Source organism: Amphiprion ocellaris, chromosome 21, assembly GCF_022539595.1.
Source record: "Amphiprion ocellaris isolate individual 3 ecotype Okinawa chromosome 21, ASM2253959v1, whole genome shotgun sequence".
In the NCBI taxonomy this organism is placed as follows: domain Eukaryota; kingdom Metazoa; phylum Chordata; class Actinopteri; family Pomacentridae; genus Amphiprion; species Amphiprion ocellaris.
In genome coordinates this window covers 144039-160579 of record NC_072786.1, presented here as the reverse complement: position 1 = coordinate 160579, position 16541 = coordinate 144039, and the positions used below count along the sequence as shown (strand labels likewise).

The 16541-nt window shown below is 40.8% G+C and overlaps 1 protein-coding gene across 2 annotated transcripts in view; it reads left to right on the top strand.

Moving 5' to 3' along the window:
- The first annotated feature begins 955 nt into the window (after nt 1-955).
- tbk1 (TANK-binding kinase 1) overlaps nt 956-16541 on the top strand; it is a 25406-nt gene continuing 9820 nt past the window's right edge. Inside the window, exons 1-11 of one of the 2 annotated variants that reach the window (XM_055006483.1) lie at nt 1048-1063; nt 2056-2130; nt 10259-10365; nt 10469-10609; nt 11480-11609; nt 11700-11881; nt 12220-12380; nt 12455-12565; nt 13013-13192; nt 14080-14276; nt 14390-14448. In XM_055006483.1, coding sequence (XP_054862458.1) covers nt 10279-10365; nt 10469-10609; nt 11480-11609; nt 11700-11881; nt 12220-12380; nt 12455-12565; nt 13013-13192; nt 14080-14276; nt 14390-14448 — 1248 coding nt within the window. In that variant the 5' untranslated portion in view covers nt 1048-1063; nt 2056-2130; nt 10259-10278. Of the gene's footprint in view, nt 1064-2055; nt 2131-10258; nt 10366-10468; nt 10610-11479; nt 11610-11699; nt 11882-12219; nt 12381-12454; nt 12566-13012; nt 13193-14079; nt 14277-14389; nt 14449-16541 lie in introns of both variants that reach the window. The other variant, XM_023282591.3, reaches the window with a different exon arrangement.

The window sequence follows — 16541 nt, the reverse complement described above, 5'->3', positions numbered from 1 at the left end:
CACAGAATTATTACTGTTATGGTCATATATTATTTGTGCCAAAAAATAACTTGAAATCACATAATTATTACCATTAATGTCTAAAAAAAGCCAAATTATTTGGTTTATTTAGTCTATTATTGTATATTTTTATGATGCTCTAATGCACTTCTTGCATCAGTAGTAAATATTAATATGTTTTTTTTTAATGATATTCTATTAATATATAAAGTACTTTAGATTTTATTTTTATTTCTATAGTCGTCTGTAGGGTCAACATAAATATGAAAACATGCAAAAATGACAAAAAGCATGTAAAATGACCACAAAGATGGTCAAAATCACCCCAAAAAGAGCCAAAATTACCTTGAAAGGTTAAAATATGCCAGGAAAAACACCAAAATCACCACAAAAACGGCAAATTTACCACAGAAAGGACCAAAAGTTCCACAAAACGGCTGAAATTACAACAAAAACTACAAATATAAAAGCAAAAATTTTCTTGTGAATCCTCATAATCTATTTAGAATATATTTGTTTAAATTCTAATTTGTGTGCCACTGATTTATTTTTTTCCTGAACTTTCTCCAGATTAGATTAAATTTGTAGTAAAACTCTGAAACAAGATAAAACTAAGTCAAATAAAACTTTATGTTTGGTGTTGGGGTCCGGATTTTAACCACAAACGTCACATAAATTGTGATCTACACTCATTAAACCGATCAGTTCATCAATAATCAGTATTGATCCTTGTTATGTCAGTTCTGATTTCTTTCCCTTTTACTGTCATAATGGATGACATCATCAGTCAGCTGTTATTCTGTCCTTTAGCTCCTCCCACCGCAGCGTTTCTCACCTGTGCAGGTTGTTTTCTGCCTTAAATGTTTCTACAGGTAAAAATATCAGCATCTGAAAGGTAAAACTCTAACAGGATCTTATTTTTAGACTTTATCACCGGTTTTTTCTGCCGCTGCTTTTCTGAGTATTACGGTAGCCCACCCCTACAGCCCTCTGCTCTCTGATTGGACAGCGGCCGTCACGTGATCCGGGCACCGCGGAAGAGGAGCTGGGCCGCAGAGAGACGGTGAGGAAATAAACAAAATAAAACCAAAGAATTAAACCTCTAAACGGACACCGGCGGTTCATCCTCCAGTACCGGCCGGTGGGGGAGGCTGTTATCTAACGAAGCCGGCGTTCCGGTTCCGGTCAGACGTTTAATTTGTGAGCAGGCGGCGGTTTAAAGGTGGTGAAATATGACGTAGTTTAACGGACAGTCGGAGTTGTGATTGGTGGATAAAGAGTTAATTAAGTTAATTAACGGCTTAGTTTACTTTCATTTAACTCATTAACAGCCGCTTAAAGTCCTGCTGCTCACATTTCTGCTCGTTTTTAGTCTCTGAGGCCTTTTAGGGAATTTCCCTTCAGCGCCAGTGACGTCATGACGCACCGGGTGACGCTCGGACGAAGTTTTTTTTTTTAATTATTGTTTTATTTGTTGTTTTTTTTATTATTGTTTTTATTTATTGTTTTTATTTATTTATCGGCTGATCAGTAAACATTTCTATCAAAACTCTTTGTGTTTTTATTGTTTTATTTATTGTTTTTTTTAAAATATTTAATTCATTATTTTTATTGTTATAGTTATTTTGTTTATTGTTTTTTTATTGTTTTATTTATTTTGTTATTTGGTGTTTATTATTTTTACTTATTGGCTGATCAGTAAACAGTTCTGTCCAGACTGTTTGTGTTTTTATTGTTTTATTTATAGTTTTTTTAATTATTATTTTATTTGTTTATTTATTGTTTTTATTTATTGTTTTCATTTATTTTTTTATCGGCTGATTAGTAAATATTTCTGTCCAGACTGTTTGTGTTTTTATTGTTTTATTTCTTTTTTAAAATTATTTTTACTTCGTTTTATTTATTATATTTATTATTTTTGTGTTATTTATTTTTTTATTATTGTTTATTTATCAGCTGATCAGTAAACATTTCTGTCCAGACTGTTTGTGTTTTTTTAACTGATTTCCTTATTCATGTTTTAAATGTTTATTATTTACTTATGTTTATTTACAGGTTTGTTTGTGTACAGAGCTGTGCGGTGGGCGGGGCCTGTGGTTTGAAGCTGATCAGCAGCTTTATTGATTACAGGTTATTGATTATTGATGTGGATCAGCGGCTACAGGTTTATTGATCACATATTGATTAGTTGTTGTTTGTTTATTGATCAGCTGAGGCTTGTTTATTGATTGGTTTTATCAGCGCTATTGATCAGCTGTTTTCAGGTATTGATAAGCTGTTTTTCAGGTATTGATCAGTATTGATCATATGTATTGATCGTGTATTGATCGTGTATTGATCATATCTATTGATCATGTATTGATCATATCTATTGATCATGTGTATTGGTCGTGTATTGATTGTATTGAGCATATGTATTGATCATGTATTGATCGTGTATTGATCATATGTATTGATCGTGTATTGCATTCCTTGCTGCTGACGTCTGACGTTACGGTGAGCGTATTGCGTCACTTCCTGTTGTAGCGTTGTGTTGTGTTCTGTGACTGTTGTAGCTTATCCACTCCATCTAATTTGATATTCATTAAATCTGTGTGTAGCGGTAATATTTGAATCGTAACATACACTCGTTTTCTTCACGCACCCTCTCAGTACTTAATTCTAAGTTAATCTGTTATCTCTGTCCGCTAGCCTAGCACTTAGCAGTTAGCATGGCTTCTCCCTCTTCCTCTCCTCTTTCCTGCTCAGTGTGTCACATGTTTAGTTACTCCTCTGCCTCCTTTAGTGATAACGATACCTGCAATAAATGCAGTCTGTTTGTAGCTTTGGAGGCGAGGCTCTCTGAATTGGAAGCGCGGCTCCGCACCATGGTAAACACCCCGCTAGCTGTTAGCCAGGCTCCCTTAGCCGGTGCGGACCGCAATAGCATAGCTGCTAGTGTAGCTTCTGCTAGCCGTCCTCTAGCAGCTCCCGAGCAGCCGGGAAGTCAGGGTAGCTGGGTGACAGTTCGTAGGAAACGTAGTCCTAAGCTCAAGCCCGCTGTCCCGGCACACCACAAACCGCTTCACGTTTCTAATCGTTTTTCTCCACTCAATGACACACCCGCTGAGAAACCAACTCTGATCATTGGCAGCTCCGTAGTCAGAAACGTGAAGCTAGCGACACCAGCGACCATAGTAAAATGCCTCCCAGGAGCCAGAGCGGGCGACATAGAAGCAAATTTGAAACTGCTGGCTAAAGATAATCGTAAATACAGTAAGATTGTTAGAAATACAGAAAAAACTTGCTGAAGCAGTAACTGTGACTTGAACTGAAGCAAGAAAAGTCCGAGGCACTCTGTACTTACTCAATTAAAAGTCCTTTATTAGCTACATGGACACCACCAACATGTTTCGACACCAAGTCTTCGTCAGGGCAACATTTGTAAATGAACTGAACAGCAGGAAGTCTACTTTTAAAAAACACTTAACAGGAAGTCACATGATCGTGTGTGGTCATGTGACTCCACCCAAGTATTCATTCATAAAAGACAAATAAAATATATACACTTTGGAATATTTTCACAGAGCAATAGGCAAGCATATCATCCATAATGCATAAATAAAGCTCATTATGTAACACTATATTTCAATAATAAACCATGATGCATCATGTTAACATATAGAAGAAAATAAATAATGAAAAAATTACTGACTGCAAGGCACTGTGTGTAGAATAGGAAACAGTGGCATGAAACAGTGAGTAAACCCTCATCATCAAAGACAATCATTCAGAACACATTAATATATTTACAGAAACGGAGAAAAGTCTATTTCTTCATTTAGTCCAGGGAACACAGTTGCTTTCAAAGAGTGGATCCAGAAGGTTTCCCTCTGCAATAATCTTTTCAACCTGTCACCCCCCTCGGGGAGTGTTCTCAATAACTTCAATTGCCATGATTGTGAGTTCATTAATGTTTGTGTGGGTCATGTTCTTGAAATGTTTTGCAATCGGATATTCCATGTTTCCTTTACGGATAGCATATTTGTGTTCTGCAAAACGCTCTTTCAGTTTTCTTTTTGTGCGACCAATGTAAAAACACCCACAAACACAGTCCAGTCGGTATACCACATGTGTTGTATTACAGTTTGCAAAAGAACGACATTTAAAAGTGTAGGTGCATGTAGAGTCCATAAAATGTGTAGAACGATTGATCTGTGTGCAATGGACACATGCCCCACAGATCAATCGTTCTACACATTTTATGGACTCTACATGCACCTACACTTTTAAATGTCGTTCTTTTGCAAACTGTAATACAACACATGTGGTATACCGACTGGACTGTGTTTGTGGGTGTTTTTACATTGGTCGCACAAAAAGAAAACTGAAAGAGCGTTTTGCAGAACACAAATATGCTATCCGTAAAGGAAACATGGAATATCCGATTGCAAAACATTTCAAGAACATGACCCACACAAACATTAATGAACTCACAATCATGGCAATTGAAGTTATTGAGAACACTCCCCGAGGGGGTGACAGGTTGAAAAGATTATTGCAGAGGGAAACCTTCTGGATCCACTCTTTGAAAGCAACTGTGTTCCCTGGACTAAATGAAGAAATAGACTTTTCTCCGTTTCTGTAAATATATTAATGTGTTCTGAATGATTGTCTTTGATGATGAGGGTTTACTCACTGTTTCATGCCACTGTTTCCTATTCTACACACAGTGCCTTGCAGTCAGTAATTTTTTCATTATTTATTTTCTTCTATATGTTAACATGATGCATCATGGTTTATTATTGAAATATAGTGTTACATAATGAGCTTTATTTATGCATTATGGATGATATGCTTGCCTATTGCTCTGTGAAAATATTCCAAAGTGTATATATTTTATTTGTCTTTTATGAATGAATACTTGGGTGGAGTCACATGACCACACACGATCATGTGACTTCCTGTTAAGTGTTTTTTAAAAGTAGACTTCCTGCTGTTCAGTTCATTTACAAATGTTGCCCTGACGAAGACTTGGTGTCGAAACATGTTGGTGGTGTCCATGTAGCTAATAAAGGACTTTTAATTGAGTAAGTACAGAGTGCCTCGGACTTTTCTTGCTTCAGTTCAAGTCACAGTTACTGCTTCAGCAAGTTTTTTCTGTATTTCTATTCATCCGCGGGCCTGGTCCTTGTAGAGCACCTGCTTTTTACCCATTGTTCACACCTGTTTTGGAGCCATAAGCAGCACTCAACAATCCTCCCTTTTTTTGCACAGTAAGATTGTTATTCATGTCGGCGGTAATGACACCCGGTTACGCCAATCGGAGGTCACCAAAGTTAGTGTGGCATCGGTGTGTAACTTTGCCAAAACCATGTCGGAGGACCCCTGCCTGATCTGACAAGCGATGATATGTTTAGCCGTATGGCATCGTTTCGCCGCTGGTTGTCTACGTGGTGTACTGCAAACGACGTTGGCTTTATAGACAATTGGAGCTCTTTCTGGGGAAAACCTGGTCTGATTAGGAGAGACGGCATCCATCCCACTTTGGCTGGTGCAGCTCTCATTTCTAGAAATATGGCTGATTTTATTAGAACTCCTAAAGCATGACAACCCAGAGTTCAGACCAGGATGCAGAGTCGGAGTTGTAGTCTTCCACACCTCTCTGCAGTTTCCTCTCAGCTGTCACCCTCTAGGAATTCAGTTAGCTTTATTGAGACTGTGTCTGTCCCCCGACCACCAAAATTCAATAAATTAAGCAATTCAAAAATAAACAAAAGACATAGTAACCATAAAAATCTAATAAAAATTAATACCACTATTTCAACTGAGTGAAGAAACAGGACAATTAAATGTGGTCTGTTAAATATTAGATCTCTCTCGTCTAAATCTCTGTTAGTAAATGATTTGATAACTGATAACCAGATTGATTTGTTCTGTTTGACTGAAACCTGGTTGCAGCAGGAAGAATATGTTAATCTAAATGAATCAACTCCTACTAGTCATACTAACTGTCATGTTCCTCCAATCACAGGCCGAGGAGGAGGAGTGGCAGCAATTTACCTCTCTAGCTTAAAAATGAACCAGAGACCTAAACCTAGTTACAGTTCATTTGAAAATCTTACTCTCAGTCTCTCTCATCCAGATTTAAAAGCTCAGAAACCAGTTTTATTTGTTGTTGTATATCGTCCTCCTGCTCCTTACTCTGAGTTTTTATCTCAATTCTCAGACTTTTTATCTGATTTAGTGCTCAGCTCAGATAAAGTCATTATTGTGGGTGACTTCAACATTCATGTTGACGTGGACAGTGACAGCCTTACAACTGCTTTTAATTCAATATTAGACTCAATTGGGTTTTCTCAACATGTAAATAAACCAACTCATAGTTTTAATCATACCCTTGACCTCGTTCTGACTTATGGCATAGAAATCAAACAGTTAACAGTATTTCCCTGGAACCCTCTTCTTTCTGACCATTTTATGATAACATTTCAATTTACAACAATAGATTGTATAGGAGTTAAGAATAAATATCATTACAGTAGATGTCTGTCTCACAATTCGGTGACTAAATTTAAGGAAATAATACCCTCTCTATTTAGTCCAGCACCACTTACTGATATAATGGAAGGGAAATATTATAATTTTAACCCCCCAGAAGTGGATTATATTGTTAATAATGCTGCAGCCTCACTGCATACAACACTTGATAGTGTTGCACCTGTAAAAAAGAAAGTTCTATCTCAGAGAGGACCTGCTCCTTGGTATAATTCCCAGCTGCGGACTTTAAAGCAGGCGTCCCGAAAGCTGGAAAGGAAGTGGTATTCCATTAATTTAGAGGAAGTTTATGTAGCTTGGAAAAATAGTCTAGTAATTTATAAAAAAGCTCTTTGTAATGCCAGGACAACATATTATTCATCTTTAATAGGAAAACAAGAACAACCCCAGGTTTCTTTTCAGCACTGTAGCCAGGCTGACAAAGAGTCAGAGCTCTGTTGAACCTTGTATTCCTTTAGCTTTGAGCAGTAACAACTTCATGAGCTTCTTTACAAATAAAATTATTACGATTAGAGAAAAAATTACTCTGGCCCTTCCTACAAATGTCACAGATGTATCATCGAGTACAGATACTTTAGAATTGGCTGTAAGACCAGATGGATATTTAGAATTTTTCACTCCCATACATCTCTCTGAACTAATTTCAATAGTTTCTACATCCAAACCATCAACATGTCTTTTAGATCCTATCCCAACTAGACTGTTCAAGGAGGCTTTACCTTTAATTAATTCCTCAATGTTGGATCTGATTAATCTCTCTCTAGTAACAGGTTATGTACCACAGGCTTTTAAGGTTGCTGTAATCAAACCTTTACTTAAAAAGCCCTCTCTAGATCCAGATGTTTTAGCCAACTATAGACCAATTTCCAACCTCCCATTTCTCTCCAAAATTCTGGAAAGAACAGTTGCAAATCAATTATGTGAACATTTACAAAGGAATAGCTTGTTTGAAGAGTTTCAGTCAGGCTTCAGAGTGCATCATAGCACAGAAACAGCTCTGGTGAAAGTTACTAATGACCTTCTCATAGCGTCAGATAATGGACTGGTCTCTATACTTATTTTATTGGACCTTAGTGCAGCATTCGATACAATCGACCACAAACTTTTATTACAGCGACTAGAACATTGTATTGGCATTAAAGGGACAGCACTGGACTGGTTTAAATCCTACTTATCAGACAGGTTCCAGTTTGTGCATGTCAACAATGACTCTTCTGAGCATACTAGGGTTAATCATGGAGTTCCTCAGGGTTCTGTCTTAGGACCAATACTGTTCACATTATACATGCTTCCCTTAGGCAACATTATTAGGAAGCACTGTATTAATTTCCATTGTTATGCTGACGACACTCAATTGTATTTATCTATGAAGCCAAATGAAACTAATCAGCTAGCTAGACTGCAAGATTGTCTTAAGGACATAAAGACCTGGATGACCTATAATTTCTTACTACTAAATTCAGACAAGACTGAAGTCATTGTATTTGGCCCCAAACATCTTAGAGAATTGCTTTCAAAGCATATAGTTACTCTGGATGGCATTACATTGGCCTCCAGTACTACTGTGAGGAACCTCGGTGTTATCTTTGACCAGGACATGTCCTTTAACTCACACATAAAACAAATCTGTAGGACTTCCTTTTTCCACCTGAGAAATATTGTGAAAATCAGGAACATCCTGTCTCAGAGTGATGCAGAAAAACTAGTCCATGCATTTGTTACTTCTAGGCTTGACTACTGTAATTCCTTATTATCAGGTTGTCCCAATAGCTCTCTGAAATATCTACAGCTGATCCAAAACGCTGCAGCCAGAGTACTGACGGGAGTTAGCAAGAGAGATCATATTTCTCCTATATTGGTTTCTCTTCATTGGCTTCCTGTTAAATCTAGAATAGAATTTAAAATCCTTCTTCTGACATATAAAGCTCTTAACAACCAATCTCCATCATATCTTAAAGACCTGATAGTACCATATTATCCTAGCAGAACTCTTCGCTCTCAGACTGCAGGCTTACTTGTTGTTCCTAGAATCTCTAAAAGTAGAATGGGAGGCAGAGCCTTCAGTTATCAGGCACCTCTCCTGTGGAACCAGCTCCCAGTTTGGGTTCGGGAGGCAGACACCCTCTCTATTTTTAAGACCAGGCTTAAAACCTTCCTTTTTGACAAAGCTTATAGTTAGGGCTGACTGGGGGACCCTGACGGGGTGAGCTGGTGTTTTCATTTGCACAACTGACTTCCCCTCTTGACATCCCTTTAGTTTGCCCCTAGTTATGCTGCTATAGGCCTAGACTGCTGGGGAACCTCTCTTGATGCACTGAGCCCTTCTCTAACTACCTATGTATTTACTATATATACCATTATTGCATTACATTCACTCTGTTTCTTTCTGTGTCCTTTCTCTGAGTGTCCCTGGTCCCAGAGCTGGATGATTCAGATGTGTGGCTGTGTTTTATGGTCCTTGTGTCCCACCCCCCCCCACCTCTCTATCTCTACCTCTACCCCTCTATCTCTACCTTTCTACCTCTTCTGTCCCTCTCAACCCGCCCGGCCAGCAGGCAGATGGGTCCCCCACATTAGAGCCGGGTTCTGCTCGAGGTTTTTTTCCCTGTTAAAAGGGTGTTTCCTTGCCACTGTCGCCTTTTGGCTTGCTCTGGGGGTCAGGCATATGGGTTCTGTAAAGCGTCTCGAGACAATTTGACTGTAATTGGCGCTATATAAATAAAATTGAATTGAATTGAATTGATCATATCTATTGATCATGTGTATTGATCGAGTATTGATCGTATGTATTGATCATAAGTATTGATCGTGTATTGATCATATGTGTTGATCGTGTATTGATCGTGTGTATTTATATGTATTGATTGTGTATTGATCGTGTATTGATCATATGTATTGATCGTGTATTGATTGTGTATTGATCATATGTATTGATCGTGTATTGATCGTGTATTGATCATATGTATTGATCATGTATTGATCATGTGTATTGATCGTGTATTGATCATATGTATTGATTGTGTATTGATCGTGTGTATTGATATGTATTGATTGTGTATTGATCGTGTATTGATCATATGTATTGATCGTGTATTGATTGTGTATTGATCATATGTATTGATCGTGTATTGATCGTGTATTGATCATATGTATTGATCATGTATTGATCATGTGTATTGATCGTGTATTGATCATATGTATTGATTGTGTATTGATCGTGTATTGATCATATGTATTGATTGTGTATTGAACATATGTAGTGATCGTGTATTGATCGTGTAGTGATCATATGTATTGATCATATGTATTGATTGTGTATTGCTCATATGTATTGATCGTTTAGTGATCATGTATTGATCATGTGTATTGATCATGTGTATTGATCAAGTATTGATCATATCTATTGATCATGTATTGGTCATATGTATTGATCGTGTAGTGATCATATGTATTGATCGTGTATTGATCATGTGTATTGATCATATCTATTGATCATGTATTGATTGTGTATTGATCATGTATTGAACACGTGTATTGATCATATGTATTGATCGTGTATTAATCGTGTATTGATCATAGGTTTTGATCGTGTATTGACCATGTAGTGGTCATATTGATCATATGTATTGATCGTGTATTGATCATGTATTGATCATATGTATTGATTGTATATTCATCGTGTGTATTGATCATGTGTATTGATCGTGTATTGGTTGTTCAGGACCACCTTCAGCCTCCAGGATGCAGAGCACCACTAACTACCTGTGGCTGATCTCAGACCTGCTGGGTCAGGGAGCGACGGCCAACGTTTACCGTGGACGACACAAGGTAGGAATGATCAGTGATCAATAATCAATACTATCAGTGTGAGTTTACTGAGCACTTCCCTCTGAGGCTTTAGTCAGGACTGAGTCTGAGTGTGTTTGTGCAGAAAACAGGAGATCTGTACGCAGTCAAGGTGTTCAACAACCTGAGCTTCCTGCGGCCGCTGGACGTCCAGATGAGGGAGTTCGAGGTCCTGAAGAAGCTCAACCACAAGAACATTGTGAAGCTGTTCGCTGTGGAGGAGGAGGTGAGGAACAGTTCAGACTTGGTGAAGGTCAACATCTTTAATCTGATCAACTTCATGGAGCAGAAAAACAGAAAATATCAGAGAAGAAGCCTGAAGATCACAGAGGACAATAAATATCTAATATTTAAGGAGTTCCTTCATCAGGTGAGATGTTCAGTCAGAGATGTGAGGAAGTTCAGAAGAGCTTTAGATGATCGTCGATTTATTTAAAGCATCAGTGAAGCTGAAAGAATTCAGAGTGAAACCTCCTGAACTCTTTAACCTGCAGCTGATTAGTTCCAGTAAATAAACCATTTAAGCGTTTGAAGCTCTGGAGGACGCTATGCCCTCAGTTCAGTCTGTCAGGGGCTCAGGATCAACCATCAGCCTCATTTTAATGGTAGATAAACAGATTTAGTTTATCGTTTATTGTTTATAGAAGAACTTCATCAGAAGATTTGACACCAGTTAAATCCTACGTTCACATTTCGAAGAAAAGGAGCAGATCTCATGTTGGAGAGGTTCTGGTTATCTTCTGGATGAATCTATCAGCTGTTTAGTTCTCAAAGGATCAGAGTTCCTTAAACATCTGGTTTAGTCCAAACATCTTCAGTTTACTGCAACCAGGAAGTGAAACCCCAGAACTTAAACAGACTTATTGAATTCCTGGAGCTGGTTAGTCTGATGATCAGAACAGTCCGAGATTTTGTTCATAGTTCTGAGGGTTAATGGATGAATGGAGCAGATCTGAAACACAAACATCTGGTTTCGAAGCTCCACAAACACAAACTAGTTCTAAAAGAGTTCATCATTAATCAGTTCAGATCAGAAGAACCGTTCCGTCTTTAGCGTGTGTTGATGAGGTTCTGACGAGGTTCTGCTGGTCTCCAGTCCAACACCCGTCATAAGGTACTGGTCATGGAGTACTGTCCCTGTGGGAGTCTCTACACTGTCCTGGAGGAGTCGTCCAACGCTTACGGACTCCCAGAAGACGAATTCCTCATCGTTCTCCATGACGTTGGTGAGGAGCGCTTCAGGAACATGAAGAACCTTCTGATAGATTTGTGACCTCATGTTGAACCTGTCTGTGATTGGCTGCCGTGTCCTCCAGTGGCAGGTATGAACCACCTGAGAGAGTACGGCATCGTCCACCGAGACATCAAACCAGGAAACATCATGAGGGTGATCGGAGAAGACGGACGCTCCATCTACAAACTCACCGACTTCGGAGCCGCCAGGGAGCTGGAGGACGACGAGCAGTTCGTCTCTCTGTACGGAACTGAGGAGTACCTGGTGAGTAGAACACACGTGGACAGTCGAGCGCACCTTTTTTTCACAAAAAATCCAACTGATGAGCAGAAAAAATTCAGTGGTTAGAAAAAAAAGATGCAACGTTTGAGTAGCTGTAGCTCTCGTCCTCCTCCATCTTCTCCTCCTCCTCCTCCTCCTCTTCCTTCTTCATCTTCTCCTCCTTCTCCTCCTTCATCTTCTCCTCCTCTTCCTCCTTCATCTTCTCCTCCTCCTCCTTCATCTTCTCCTCTTCCTCCTCCTCCTCCTTCATCTTCTCCTCCTCCTCCTCCTCTTCCTCCTCCTTCATCTTCTCCTCCTCCTCCTCTTCCTCCTCCTTCAAGCACCCTGACATGTATGAGCGAGCCGTGTTGAGGAAGGACCACCAGAAGAAGTATGGAGCCACGGTGGACCTGTGGAGCATCGGGGTGACCTTCTACCACGCTGCCACCGGCAGCCTCCCCTTCAGACCGTTTGAAGGACCGCGCAGGAACAAGGAAGTCATGTGAGGAGAACTTCCTGTGGTTCTGATCTCAGTTTTGCTGACAGGAAGCTCACCTGTTGCTTTGTGTGTTCCAGGTATAAAATCATCACAGAGAAACCATCGGGGACCATTTCAGGACTCCAGAAGTGTGAGAACGGAAAGATCGAGTGGAGCACCGAGATGCCCGTTTCCTGCAGCCTGTCCAAGTACGACCTGTTAGCTGTTAGCTGGTACATGTTAGCTGTTAGCTGTCAGCTGTTAGCTGTTACCTGTTAGCCGTTAGCTGTCAGCTGTTAGCTGGTACATGTTAGCTGTTAGCTGACAGCTGTTAGCTGTTACCTGTTAGCTGTTAGTTGTCAGCTGTTAGCTGTTAGCTGTTAGCTGTTACCTGTTAGCTGTTAGCTGTCAGCTGTTAGCTATTACCTGTTAGCCGTCAGCTGTTAGCTGGTACATGTTAGCTGTTACCCATTAGCTGTTACCTGTCACCTGTTAGCTGATACCTATTAGCTGTTACCTATTAGCTGTTACCTGTTACCTGTTAGCAGTTAGCTGTTACCTATTAGCTGTTAGCCATCCATTCCAGACTCTGATGAAGGCTAATGAACCTCGGTCTAATGTGTTTCTGTCCACTAATCCGGTCTCTTTGGTCTCAGGGGTCTGCAGAGCCTCCTGACTCCCGTCCTCGCCAACATCCTGGAGGCCGACCAGGAGAAATGTTGGGGCTTCGATCAGTTCTTCGCAGAGACCAACGACATCCTGCACCGGACCGTGGTCTACGTGTTCAGCCTGCAGCAGGCAACGCTTCATCACGTGTACATCCACGAGTACAACACGTAAGCAGGAAGTAGTAGGAAGTGACAGGAAGTAGCAGGAAGTAGTAGGAAGTAACAGGAAGTAGCAGGAAGTAGTAGGAAGTAGTAGGAAGTAACAGGAATAGCAGAAAGTAACAGGAAGTAGCAGCAAGTAGCAGGAAGTAGTAGGAAGTAGCAGGAAGTAGCAGGAAGTAACAGCAAGTAGCAGGAAGTAGTAGGAAGTAGCAGGAAGTAGCAGAAAGCAACAGCAAGTAGCAGGAAGTAGCAGCAAGTAGCAGGAACTAGCAAGTAGCAGCAAGTAGCTGGAAGTAGCAGGAAGTAACAGGAAGTAGTAGGAAGTAACAGGAAGTAGTAGGAAGTAGCAGGAAGTAGTAGGAAGTAATAGGAAGTAGCAGGAAATAGCAGCAAGTAGCAGGAAGTAGTAGGAAGTAGCAGGAAGTAACAGCAAATAGCAGCAAGTAGCAGGAAGTAGTAGGATGTAGCAGGAAGTAGCAGCAAGTAGCAGGAAGTAGCAAGTAGCAGGAAGTAACAGGAAGTAGCAGGAAGTAAGAGGAAGTAGCAGGAAGTAAGAGGAAGTAGCAGGAAGTAACAGGAAGGAGCAGGAAGTAATAGGAAGTAGCAGGAAGTAACAGGAAGTAGCAGGAAGTAGCAGGAAGTAACAGGAAATAGTAGGAAGTAACAGGAAGTAGTAGGAAGTAATACGAAGTAGCAGCACGTAGTAGCAAGTAGCAAGAAGTAGCAGCAAGTAGCAGGAAGTAACAGGAAGTAGCAGGAAGTAGCAGCAAGTAGCAGGAAGTAACAGGAAGTAGTAGGAAGTAACAGGAAGTAGTAGGAAGTAACAGGAAGTAGTAAGAAGTAATAGGAAGTAGCTACAGCCTGACTAACTGTTGTTCCTTGTGTGTCCACAGGGCAGCACTGTTCCAGGAACTGCTCTGCCGTCGGTCCAGTATCCCTCTCCACAACCAGGAGCTGCTCTATGAAGGCCGCCGTCTGGTCCTGGACCCAAACCGCCAAGCCAAGACCTTCCCCAAGACCTCCAGAGACAACCCCATCATGCTGGTCAGCAGAGAGTCGGTCGCCACCGTTGGACTCATCTTCGAAGATCGTACGTTTCTGATCAGGAGATCCAGCTCTGATCTGGGTTCAGATTCAGGATAGCTGTTTGTCTGTTCAGAGTTGAAAGCTCACACTGATACAGGTCTGTGTTCCTGTTCACAGCCAGTCCTCCTAAAGTCCAGCCTCGCTACGACCTGGACCTGGACGCCAGCTACGCCAAGGTACCGGTCCCACAGAGGGTCGCAGCAGGAAACACCTTCTAACCCTGGACCTGATAGATGCAGCTGTATACATGAAGACACGTTCCAGACACGTTCCAGACATGTTCCAGACACGTTCCAGACACGTTCTAGACACATTTCAGACACATTTCAGACATTTCAGACACTTTTCAGACACGTTTCAGACACATTCCAGACATGTTTCAGACACATTCTAGACATGTTCCAGACATGTTCTAGACACGTTCCGGACCTGTTCTAGACATGTTTCAGACACGTTTCAGACATGTTCTAGACATGTTTCAGACACATTCTATACATGTTCCAGACATGTTTCAGGCACGTTCTAGACATGTTCCAGACACGTTTCAGACACATTCTAGACACATTTCAGACACATTCTAGACATGTTCCAGACATGTTTCAGACACGTTCTGGACACGTTTCAGACACATTCTAGGCATGTTTCAGACACGTTCCAGACATGTTTCAGACACGTTCCATACATGTTCCAGACATGTTTCAGACACGTTCTAGGCATATTCCATACATGTTTCAGACATGATTCCGACACATTCTAGACATGTTCCAGATACGTTTCAGACACATTCTAGACACGTTTCAGACACATTCCACACACGTTTCAGACACATTCTAGACATGTTTCAGACACGTTTCAGACATGTTTCAGACGCATTTCAGACAGGTTCCAGAGATGTGTCAGACACGTTTCAGACACGTTCCAGACACGTTCCAGACACGTTCCAGACACGTTCCAGAGGCGTTCCAGACATGTTCTGGACGCGTTAAAAGACACGTTCTAGACACGTTCCAGACACATTTCAGACACATTTCAGACACATTCTAGACATGTTCCAGACACGTTTCAGACACATTCTAGACACGTTTCAGACACATTCTAGACATGTTCCAGACATGTTTCAGACACGTTCTGGACACGTTTCAGACACATTCTAGGCATGTTTCAGACATGTTCCAGACATGTTTCAGACACGTTCCATACATGTTCCAGACACGTTTCAGACACGTTCTAGGCATATTCCAGACATGTTTCAGACATGTTTCCGACACATTCTAGACATGTTCCAGATACGTTTCAGACACATTCTAGACACGTTTCAGACACGTTCCACACATGTTTCAAACACATTCTAGACATGTTTCAAACACGTTTCAGACACGTTGCAGACACGTTTCAGACACGTTCCAGACACGTTCCAAACACGTTCCAGAGGCGTTCCAGACATGCTCTGGACGCGTTAAAAGACACGTTCTAGACACGTTCCAGACACATTCTAGACATGCTTCAGACATGTTAGACACGTTTCAGACACATTTCAGACATGTTTCAGACATGTTCCAGACACGTTCTAGGCATGTTCCAGACATGTTTCCGACACATTCTAGACATGTTTCAGACACGTTCCAGAGACGTTCCGGACACATTCCAGACATGTTCTAGACACGTTCCAGACACGTTCTAGACACGTTCCAGACATGTTTCAGACATGTTCTAGGCATGTTCCAGACATGTTTCAGAATGTTTCCGACACATTCTAGACAAGTTTCAGACACGTTCTAGACATGTTCCAGACATGTTCCAGAAACATTCCAGACACGTTTCAGACACGTTCTAGACATGATCCAGACACATTCCAGACACGTTTCAGACACGTTACAGACATATTCCAGACACGTGTTTCAGACACATTCTAGACACGTTTCAGACACATTCTAGACATGTTTCAGACACGTTCTGGACACGTTTCAGACACATTCTAGGCATGTTTCAGACATGTTCCAGACATGTTTCAGACACGTTCCATACATGTTCCAGACACGTTTCAGACACGTTCTAGGCATATTCCAGACATGTTTCAGACATGTTTCCGACACATTCTAGACATGTTCCAGATACGTTTCAGACACATTCTAGACACGTTTCAGACACGTTCCACACATGTTTCAAACACATTCTAGACATGTTTCAAACACGTTTCAGACACGTTGCAGACACGTTTCAGACACGTTCCAGACACGTTCCAAACACGTTCCAGAGGCGTTCCAGACAT